The following is an 11,633-nucleotide window of genomic DNA, read 5'->3' as shown; positions in this document are numbered from 1 at the left end:
CGGTGTGCCCTGTCGATCTGAATTGGACGGTCAAAGTTCTCCTCGCCCAGCATATTGGCCAGAAGCTTTGTGTCAAACTCAGTAGGTTTACCATTTTCAGTGCCGCCTTTTATACTGACAATTTGAATGTTTTGTCGTCGAGATCTTGACTCTAAGTCACAGGTTTTTTCCTTAAGTTTTTCACATTTGGCCTCCAGGTGTGCACACTGTTTCTCAAGTGACTCGATGCAGGTTTCGTGAACTTTTGCAGTCTCTTCCGTCACTGTCACTCTGGAAGAGTATTTGAGATAGTGTGGGTTTAGTGTGCATTAAGGGCACTGCGCTTTGGTATTTTTAAGACCTGGGACAGTCTTGCGCACTTACTTCCTGTCGTGCGCACGCGCTCTCAAGTGGCCAAGACCGCAAGTGTGGGTATTTGGACAAGGGGAGAGTTGTTTGAGATGCACCTTGCCTTGCCTGAAATGAAGGCGAGAGTAGGCGGCTGCAGTGAGGGGAGGAGTGAAATAAGCGCGGGCAAGACGGACAGTTCTGACCTCTAGAAGTGAAAAGATACCTACGAGATCAAAGGCAGATATCGCGTTATTCTCACGTACATGCTGTGTTGCTAATAAACATGATATAACAACAATCACATATCTCACACAGAGATCGCACTGTCATCGTGTTTGGGAACATTCATGCATAATTTAAATACATAATCACATGGAACAAGATAAAAAAAAAATAAAACATTTTAGACGAGAACACAGCATCACGGTTGTCTGAACCAATGAGCATTAATCTGTGTCGTCAGTCAGTCGTTTCCCATCATGCTTTTGGTCAGCGCAGTCCGTGGAGAGCAACTGCGCTCGACTGCACAATCCGACACAGCCGCCTCGCCGTCACGAGAGTTTTTTGCACAGGTCAGCATGACATCAGAGGAAGTCGAACGTAACTCGGCCACCAGCCACTGGCAGCTGCCAGAATCAGACTGGCAGCTGCCACCAGCCACTGGCAGGTCACATGACCTGTCAGTGGCAGCTCCTGCCAGCCAGTTGAAGATTGAACCCCCACTCGATTTTGCTCATCTCAAACAAGCCTAGTGTTGTGCGAACAGCAGCTAATCACGAGGTTACAAGGCCAGAGAGGACCGGCTTTCGGAAGGCGCTCGGTGGATGGCGAGACGATTGGCTCCCAAGGCGGTTGGCAACAATTGGACTGTGAATGGACAGGAGTGTGCAGAGGGAAGTGACGGTTCAGGAAATGAATTAGAAGAGATGGAAGTAGGTGGCGGGAGTTATGAAAAATGGGATACGGTTAGGAATAATGAACGGAAAAAGAAACGACAGAGTAAATCGGATGGAAGTGAGTCTGACAGGGGATCAACTATAGAAACTAAGAGAGATGAATATTTAGTGTTTGCCAAACTAATGCATGAAGGAGACTCGTTTGAAGGTATGAATCCAATACGGTTGACAAAAACGCTAAATAAGGAAATTGGTGAAATAAAGAGTGCTAGAATTCTAAGAAATTGATAATTGCTGATTATTTGTAAGGATGCAAAACAGCAAGGGAAAGTAATCAGAATGAACAAGATAAATGAAAAGAGAGTGGAATGCTCTATGGCTAATGGCAAGAAATTCGTAAAAGGGGTTGTCACAGGAATCCCGGTAAACATATTGGTAGAAGACGTGAAAGAAAATATAACAAATGTAAGTGAAGTCAAACGTCTAAAAACAAATAGGAACGGAAGTGTAAGTGATAGCACCTTTGTTATCACTTTTGATGAGGAAGCTCTCCCTGGAAAGATATACATTGGATACATGTGTTGCAATGTGAGGCTTATACATGCCTCCTCCACTTAGAGGTTTCAAATGTCAGAGATTTGGACATGTGGCGGCGGTGTGCAAGGGAAAGCAAAGATGTGGTAAATGTAGTGAAGAACACGAGTATAGCAAATGTGATGAGGGTGCAAAGTTGAAATGTTGTAATTGTGGAGGGGAACATAGCTCAGCGTATCGTGGCTGTGAAGTTAGTAAGAGGCAGGCTGAAGTACAAAGAATCAAGGAGGTTCAGGGAATCAGCTATGCAGAGGCAGCAAATAAGGTTTCAGGAAATGTGAGAATGACAAAATTTAATTATGCACAAAGAAATAGGAAAATGTCAAGGATGTGATCAGTTGAAAGAAGACAATCTGATAGTGAAAAATAATGATTTTGTACTGTTTATGGCAGAAATTATCAATTGTTCAGCACAAACAAAAAGACGAAATGAAAGGATCAAAATAATTGTCAAATCAGCAGAGAAGTTTCTAGATGTAAAAGGGTTGCCCTGGGAAACAGTTAGAGATACCCTCAATGAAGAAACACAATCCTCTCAGACATGGGCTGGATCATCTTAATGGTGCTGATTATTCTACAGTGGAATGCAAGGAGTCTAATTGCAAACGGTCAATAGTTTAAGAAGTATATTGATGATTTAGTAGAAAAACCTAATGTAATATGTATACAGGAGACATGGTTAAACCCACAATTCGATTTTATTATAAAGGGATATAATACAGTTAATGAGAGAGAGAGAACTTGGCAGAGGAGGAGGAGTAGCAACATTTATTCAAAATGGTATGAAATATAAGGTAGTACAAATAAATTCAAATTATGAATCAATTAGTAGTAAGATATGGACTGAGAGAGTTTACATAGATATTAATTATTATAATCCATGTGAAAAATGTAATCAAAGCATTTTAAAAGATGTAGTGGGACCACAACAAAACAGTATAGTATATTCTGTTTTGTTCACATAATTCATTGTGGGGGAGTAATAATACTGATGCAAATGGCATACTTATTGAAGAATTTATTGATGATAAATATTTAGTATGTATTAATAATGGAGAAGGAACCAGGTATAATAACATTCATAATACAGAAGCAGTACTTGACCTGACATTTATATCTAGTTCAATAGCAGGGATCAGCACATGGAGTGTGTCCAAAGATACTACTGTAGGGAGTGACCAACCATTACCCGATAGTGACTAAAGTTGGCATAAAAATTTGTTTTGAAAAGGTAATTCCTAGATGGAAACTGGAGAATGTAAATTGGGAAGCTTTTAAAGAAATTTGTGGGAAAAGATTTGTGGCTCTACGAGAGGAGAATCAGAGGGATATAAATGTTTTTAACAATAAACTAGTTAATGAAATTATTCAATCGGCAGAGGAAACAATACCTAAAAGCACAGGCGTTAGATGTTCCAAGAGTGTACCCTGGTGGAATATCGAGCGCAAAGAAGCTATAAAAGCAAGGAATAAAGCATTTAGGCAACTCAAAAAACATCATTCTCAGGAGGCTATGATCCAATATAAAAGGGCCCAAGCAATAGTAAGGAAAACAATTAAAATACAAAAACGTACATTTTGGAGACAATATTGCAGTAGTATTGGACGAGAAGTACAACTATCAGATGTATGGGGCATGATCAGAAGAATGGGGGGGATCAGAAGAAATTATGAATTGCCAGTGATGAACAATGGAGATAAGATGGCAGTTCGCAGCCTAGAAAAGGCTGAACTTTTAGTTCAAACATTTCTGAAAGTTCATAGCTCTGATAATCTTTCAGTAGAGGCCAGACAGAGTAGGAATAAAACCTTAATGGAATACCCTAATATTTTAAAGAAAAATTAGATGTCAGAAAATCCATTAGACCTACCATTAAACATGTTTGAGTTAAAAAGAGCAATACTTAGTGCTCGACAGACTACTCCGGGGGAAAGATGGGGTATGTTATAAAATGTTGGCACACATGACAGATAACTCATTAGAAATAATATTAAATCTGTTTAACCAAATTTGGGATACTGGACAACTTCCTTCAGTATGGAAACAAGCAATAGTACCCATTCTTAAACCAGGGAAAGACCCATCAGATCCTTCTAGTTACAGACCAATTGCCTTGACTTCACATTTATGCAAAATCATGGCACGAATGATCACAGAAAGAATAACATACTTCACTCAAAAAAATGAACAAGGAAGGTTGTGCACTTTACATAATATATTTATATTCAGTTTACTTATAATAATTGTCTTTGTTGACTTGAAATGTTTTTTTCTATGAAGGTCCACGTAATTATGTCTCAACTTAACTGTAACGCTAATGCAGGATTTGCAATTGCATTTGGATTATGTCACAATTTATGCGTCCACATATTGAAAACGCAATTGAAAATACAATTTGCTATTCTATTTGAAAATTGTCCGGAATATCGTTCCATAGTACAAAATCCTAACGCGTTGTCTAAACACAAACCATTTATGTTAAGTTAAAAATTCTTACATCCAGAGGGTGGCAGTATAGTGCGACGCCAACTGCCATGAAACCCCAAAGAAGAAGAAGAAGCGCAAGTCGCGTCATACGACTACACGAGCGCAACGATGTTTGACTCTGCACACCTGCGTGACCCCCTGCAAAGTTTTTCTTCGATTGGTTTTGACAGAGGGACGTCTTACCTTTTCAACTGCTGGTAAAGGTAGGAGGATATTTGTTTTCCCACCAGTATCGATCTTTTTTTGTAATAAGAGATATGTTCTTTATTTTTGACTTGCTTTAGTTTTAGAGAGTTCTAGCGTCTTAGACATGCTGACGTTAGCATGCTAGTTTAGCCACATGGCGCAGGTTGGTCCGCTGCATATTTCCATTATTTGGGCGAAAAGAAAAGTAAGAGAGAGTTCATGGATTAAAGTTCTCCGTCGCTACGATGGATTTCCGTTAACTGGAGCGAGTCTGCGACGGATTTTTTCCGTCAGTTGATCATTTTATAACACAAATGATATTTAGGAGGGCTTACTGTGGGGAGACTATTTCCTTTTGTGAATACGGCCCATGTTTGCTTTATGATTTGTTTCAGGTTTTTATCAAACAAGTTGCTGACTTTCCAATTTTCATCCTTTTATACACACAATGGCTTTATTCTTTTTTTTTTTTTTTTAGTTTGAAGTATTTGCATGATGGCTGCACCAGTGAAACTGCGGATTGTCTTTGGTGCCAATAATGCTGAAAAGCTGACCATAGAATCGGGCATGCCAAAGTCTGTGGAGGATCTTTCAAATGAGATCAAACGTCAGTTTGATATAGAGGGGGACATTTGACTCCAGTACATGGACAGCGACTTTGATAACTTTGTTAACCTTAATCAAATTAGTGATATACAAGACAAGAGTACAGTGAAAGTCATCTCATTGTCAGATGCTTCAGATGTCAGTCAAGGCTGTTTGAACCAGAGTGGTGAAGACACATCTTCGTCCTCTGATACAATAATACTCTCCTCCCCTGACTCAGCGACCGCTCGATCACAGTGGCCTACAGAATTTCAAATAACTACGTTTCCATATGATGTGGAGATGCAACTTCAAAGTGCAAACCAGGCCTTCATGTCAAGCAGAGTTCTCCTAAACCCCAGCCACAAACTGAAATCAGACATCTTGGAAAGTCTGGCAGAGCAAATAATTAAGTTAAAGGCGTATCCTTCAAATTTGGAAATAGAATCTGTTGCTGAAGCTTTAATCAAAGCTCACCCATGTTTGAGGGAACAAGGATCCTCTAGTGGTTACTATGGATGGAAAATTAGCCTCAAATACAAGATGGCCAACTATAGGACAAAGCTAAGAAACTTGGGGTGCCCAGAGATGAGCATTAATTCCCTCAAGAACAAACCTGCAGATAAGTGCCAGCCGGCCTATAACGTTAAAAAACCCAGAAAGGCAGAAGTAAATTTCTGCCCCCCCCCCTATCCTGCTGGAGAGACCCAGGAAAGCCTTGAAAGCAAAAGAGTGTCACTGTTGTCCGAGGTCAAAAAAAGACACAACAATGCAGTTATCAAGGAGAGGATGGCCAAGACCTTTGCGTATAAGAGACAGGAGGTAGTCCGAGACAAACCCATGATTGCAGAGATCAAGACCAGATGGCCAGGACTGTTCACTGTGCCTGAGGTATAAACTGCTTCTTTAAACAATCATAATCAATGTTATATAATGCATAAAATGACAGTGTGAAAGAATTATAAAATACATTAACATATGGTCTTTTTACAAAAATTTTAATATACACCAATAACAGGTTGTTTGTGGACATTATTTAAAGGTGGAAGCAGAATTTCTGAGGATTACCACTGTTCCCCTCGTCACAATGCTTTTTGCACAATTTGACCACCACGCTGATCAGCTCATCAGAGTGCTGAAGAAGATGGGTGGATCTAAAGGAAAGAAAATTAACCTCGCCTTTGCCCCTACTGCACAGGTATAGTTTACTTCTTTGTAGAACACATTTAGGAATAAGTACATTTTGTCTAGTCTGTGTTGCCATTTGTCAGAAACCAATAACATCTGCAAATGCACCCCATATGAATATAAAATTTCTTTGACTGAATTTTACAAAGCTTCTGAGATTATCAGCAAATTTTTTCCCTTTAAACAAATTGCTATTTCGTATCTACACTACACACTATGGATAAATAACCAGAATTTTGAGGAAACTGATGTACTGACGTTCAAAAGGACCAATCAAAGTTACAAGCAACAGAAAGAACAGAACTACTCTTATTGCATAGTACCACCAACACACTGATCATTCACTCTGCAGTTTCCCAAAAAGCTTCCCTTTTCACTCTTTTTCTCTATTTGAGAGTAGGCCTGTCGTGATGGTCAATATTGACTTATCGCACGATATATGTAAATGAGCGCGATAATTTTTGGTGCTGCGATATTGCCACTGACAATTTTCTATAATCATAAATAGATTATTCAAATTTTTACATAATGAATGCCATTGTGCTGCCTCTGTCATCTCCTCTGCTCTCTGTGGCGGAGATGGGGGCAGGGCTCAGGCGCGGCTCCACACACACACAGAGAGGAAAGTGTCAGGTAATGCAAGCCACAAGCTTTAGCTTCAATGTGGGAACATTTTGAATCGCAAACTTCTCACAGGGCAACATTTCCAGTCCCTCGCGAGAACTCTGATCTCACGTGTGATCCTGCATTATTTTCTTATCACTTCTCGCGTGCGTTTGGTTATGAAACACAGTTTGTGGACCAAACAGAGTTGTCTGCGATACTTTCTACTGTGAAGTAGATGTCTATGTAGTGTCTGAGCTATTTTCGCCGATCATCGTGTAGTATGAACACAGCAGACATACAGATGCCTTTTCCCGACAGTGCAAATGTAAACGTGACTGTGAAATGGCGCACACTCACAGTTAGCGTAACTTGCTATATAGCCAAAGAAATTATTGTGGTCAAGCTCAAATATGACCCCATTTATGAGCTTGACCAAACACTAAATAACTGCTGACCATTAATGTTACTTTTTGTCCTAGTTCTTGTTACTGTGCACTTTTTGTTAACAAAGGTGTTTATTTATTTATTTTTATCTAGGATAAGATATTTGTTCACATTTCTCATTCCAGTATCTAAATATTCTTAAGAATAAAATGTTCTTTGAAAGAGTGTACTTGCATTATTATACTATTTTATCATTATACTGTCATTATGAAATCAGTGGCATAAAATGGCAATAATTTCATTTATCGCAATTAATTAAAATATTTTGGTGCAATATATCGCACAACAAAAAGTAGTTCTTGTGACAGCCCTACTTGAGTGTACTCTGTAATTGACTAATTGCATAATCATTGATAATGTTTGTATAAGTAAATGGTCATTGTACATATTATAGTTAGTTTCACCCATTTCACATAATTATAGAAGTGTGTTTGTAGTATGTATGTTGATGCTGCTTTTTTTCTATTTAGAATGAAACCGTTGAAAAGAAGAGCGAGTGCCGCCTCAGGGCACTTTGTATCTAAATGAATATCCAAGCAGTCTCTTCAAAGAGTATCTGGTAGGTAATACTAACAATTACTGCAGCAGTAACGGTATCCTAGGGCTTTTAAGAATATCACAATATCCATTTAACATTGTGGGATATGGCTTGTAGGAATGGCAATTTTTGTCTAGACCAAAATCACGTTTCTGATAATTTAATCTTAAAAATTGAAAAATTATAATCTTATAAAAGTAGAATTTATGGCAGATCTGCTATATTAGATGGCATCAGATCATACAGGTGTACTTAATAAAGTGACCAGTGAGTGTACAAATTGTAAGGAATCAGTTTGGACCAAAAGTTAGTAATCAAGCACTATTTTAAAACATTTACGGAGAAAACTGCAATGCAAATGAGCTCTTTGGAATTATGTAATTGGCTGGTGATTTCATTGTTGTCCTTTTTTGTGTGTGGAAAGGATTCAGATGGCTGTGCTGCCCAGAGGGACCTTGAGCAAGTTGTGTTTGGCATCTACAGCATTAATGCCAGCACCACTCCAGTTGGTGTTGGAATAGTGATTGAGGGTGTTGAAGTGCTTCACGACTTGGGAGTTTATATACCTTTTTTCTTTGTGTGACACGCACCACTGTTCTGGGTGACATGTTTTGTCATGTAAAGCATATACAGATGCTTAAAAACAAACTGTATGAGTGAACCAACATTGAGCACTTAAAAGTTTGTGGCATTTGACATAAAGGCCTGCTTTGCACTTGAAACCATTTAATTCACACTTGAAAGATTATATATATTTTTTCTGTTTTTGTGACACGTGCCACTGTTCTGGGTAACATGCATGTAAAGCGTGTCCAGAGCTGGTTTTTTTGGGGGTTTTTTTAGGTAAAGATAACCAACTTTAAATGCTGCCACTCATGGGTATGTTTAACTTTTTTTTTATCTTTTGTAAAACAGAATTTGATAAACAGTTGTGTTGGTGAAATAAAGGAACTAACAAATGTTGAGTTTACTGAAGTAATTTGTGTGGAACCTGTTGACAAACTAAAGTTAATTCAACCTAACTAGTAAAAATTAAAGTTGGTGAAAGCATTTTATTTTGATTAAGCTTGAATTTAATGTTTTGTTGTAAAATCATTAGTTTACTTTGAATAGACAAATGTGTAATATGCAATTTCTAAACAAATTTTGTTAGTACATATAACATAACTGACTTTAGTTAAACTCAAACGTCTCTTGTTGAGCAAAAATGAGTGATAATAGTTGGCTTGAATCAAAAATATTATTTCTCCCTAAAACAACCCCATTAAGTTGGATAACCTTGAAATATTTGTTTTCAACTTTCATAATTAAATTTTGTGGAACCTGTTGACAAGAAAAAAATTAAAGTCAAGGTTTCATTTTTTTGAGTGGACCTTAATTAGTTGCTTCAGGTGTGTTTGATTAGGGTTGGAGCTGAACTTAGCAGGACAGTCGATCGCCAGGAGCAGGGTTGGGCACCCCTGATTTATACCATGCTCACTCTGTGTCTTTGCTGCAGTATTGTTCAAGGTTACATCGTGTTTTCTGTTCCCTGTGTTTTGGATTACCTTTTGTCTAGTTTTTGTTCTGTTCTGATTATTTGTTACTTTAATAAACTACTGCATTTGGATCTACCTTGTTTTCTCCTGGCATTCCGTGACCTATTGTGCCTTGACTCAGACATAAGGAAAGCACAGACCAACAAAGAAGTAGTAATAGCAGTCTTCTTTGATGTGGAGAAGTGTATGATATGCTCTGGAAAAAAGGATTATTGATCAAATTAAAATCATTAGGAATTGACGTTAGAACATATAATTGGGTTTTGGACTTTTTATTTAGGAGGAAAATACAAGTGAGGGTAAGGGCTGCGGCTCGCCAGGACCGACGTTCGCCACCCCTGCCATAGTCCTTTGCCTTGTCTTTCTGTTCTGATCATGATCACCTGTTAGTAATTTACTCGTCATCCCATCACTATTTATACCAGGGGTGCCCAACCCTGCTCCTGGCGATCGACTGTCCTGCAAAGTTTAGCTCCAACTCTAATCAAACACACCTGCCTTTAATTGTTAAGTGATCCTGAAGACCTTAATTAGTTGCTTCAGGTGTGTTTGATTAGGGTTGGAGCTGAACTTAGCAGGACAGTCGATCGCCAGGAGCAGGGTTGGGCACCCCTGATTTATACCATGCTCACTCTGTGTCTTTGCTGCAGTATTGTTCAAGGTTACATCGTGTTTTCTGTTCCCTGTGTTTTGGATTACCTTTTGTCTAGTTTTTGTTCTGTTCTGATTATTTGTTACTTTAATAAACTACTGCATTTGGATCTACCTTGTTTTCTCCTGGCATTCCGTGACCTATTGTGCCTTGACTCAGACATAAGGAAAGCACAGACCAACAAAGAAGTAGTAATAGCAGTCTTCTTTGATGTGGAGAAGTGTATGATATGCTCTGGAAAAAAGGATTATTGATCAAATTAAAATCATTAGGAATTGACGTTAGAACATATAATTGGGTTTTGGACTTTTTATTTAGGAGGAAAATACAAGTGAGGGTAGGTTATGAATATTCCAGAGTGTACATGGCGGAGAATGGTACTCCACAAGGTAGCGTGTGTAGTCCGTTATTATTCAACAATGATTAATGATATTTTCTCTCAGGTTGAACAAAACGTAGGAAGATCTTTGTATGCAGATGATGGGGCTTTGTGGATTAGAGGCCGCAATATATAATATGTCAATAAAAAAATGCAAGCTGCAATTGATGAAGTGGAAAAATGGACCAATAAATGGGGATTTAAATTATCTGTAGGAAAAACACAGGTTATTTGTTTTTCAAGGCGGCACAAAATCTCACCCCTTTCTTTGAATCTATATGGGCAACAACTGGAGCAAGTAGAAGCTGTTAGGTTTCTTGGGGTTTGGTTTGATGAAAAATTAACATGGAAAGGTCATCAAAATACTTCGGTGTTTATCAGGACAGGAATGGGGAGCAAGTAGAGCATCTCTACAAAACACATATTGGGCACTCATGAAATCTGTTCTTGACTATGGATGTATAGCTTACATGTCAGCAGCAGAATCAAACCTCAAGGAATTAGATGTATTGCAAGCTCATGCCCTGAGAATCTGTAGTGGGGCATTCAAATCATCTCCGGTATCATCAATGCAGAATTAGAAGATTAAAATTAATGATGGCATACTGGGTCAATCTCCAAGGACAAAATGAAAAACATCTTGTCAAAAGTGTATTAAAAGAATGCTGGGAACATAATTAAACAAATTTTACAAATTTTGGGTGGATAGGTGATGCTAAAGCAAGAAATATAGTATTACATCAATTACAGTACAGTAATACATTATCAATTTCCTCTATTCCTCCCTGGTTATTCCCCATGCCAACTGTTGACCTTAGTATACAGTAGGGCTGAATGATTAATTGCATTTGCGATAATATCGCAATATGAAAAATCACGATTTTTCAACCGCAGAGGCTGCGATTACACGCGGTCACGTGATACGCGAGAGTAAAGAGGTGTTCAATTGAAGATCGATCGGTGTATGACATCAAAGTACGGCGAGAGAAAGCATAAGGAGACATTCACGCTCTTTTATAGCTCTCGCAGTACTTTGATGACACACACCCATCAGTCTAGCAGCGCTGCTTCAAGTCGAGCGTGGGCCATCAGCAGAAAAAGAAAATAAATAAAACAGTAAACAGCCAAAGTACATAACTTAGAATGGGAGATGGATCGGTTTGTGAAAGGGAAGAGAAAAGCCATAGATGAAGTCTCACAGCCCAGGCA

General features: G+C 38.6%; 1 protein-coding gene across 1 annotated transcript; it reads left to right on the top strand.

The window, feature by feature from the left end:
* Positions 1-4,826: 4,826 nt before the first annotated feature.
* LOC107568321 (uncharacterized) lies at positions 4,827-8,798 on the top strand. The gene is made up of 4 exons (XM_016254275.1): positions 4,827-5,970; positions 6,122-6,277; positions 7,788-7,876; positions 8,280-8,798. Exons 1-3 carry the CDS (start codon positions 5,140-5,142, stop codon positions 7,839-7,841), a joined length of 1,041 nt encoding a protein of 346 aa, XP_016109761.1. The 5' UTR covers positions 4,827-5,139; the 3' UTR covers positions 7,842-7,876; positions 8,280-8,798.
* The last annotated feature ends 2,835 nt before the right edge of the window (positions 8,799-11,633 follow it).

This window comes from Sinocyclocheilus grahami, unplaced genomic scaffold (genome assembly GCF_001515645.1).
Source record: "Sinocyclocheilus grahami isolate Dianchi unplaced genomic scaffold, SAMN03320097.WGS_v1.1 scaffold1234.1, whole genome shotgun sequence".
In the NCBI taxonomy this organism is placed as follows: Eukaryota; Metazoa; Chordata; class Actinopteri; order Cypriniformes; family Cyprinidae; genus Sinocyclocheilus; species Sinocyclocheilus grahami.
This window is presented reverse-complemented; position numbering and strand designations above follow the sequence as displayed.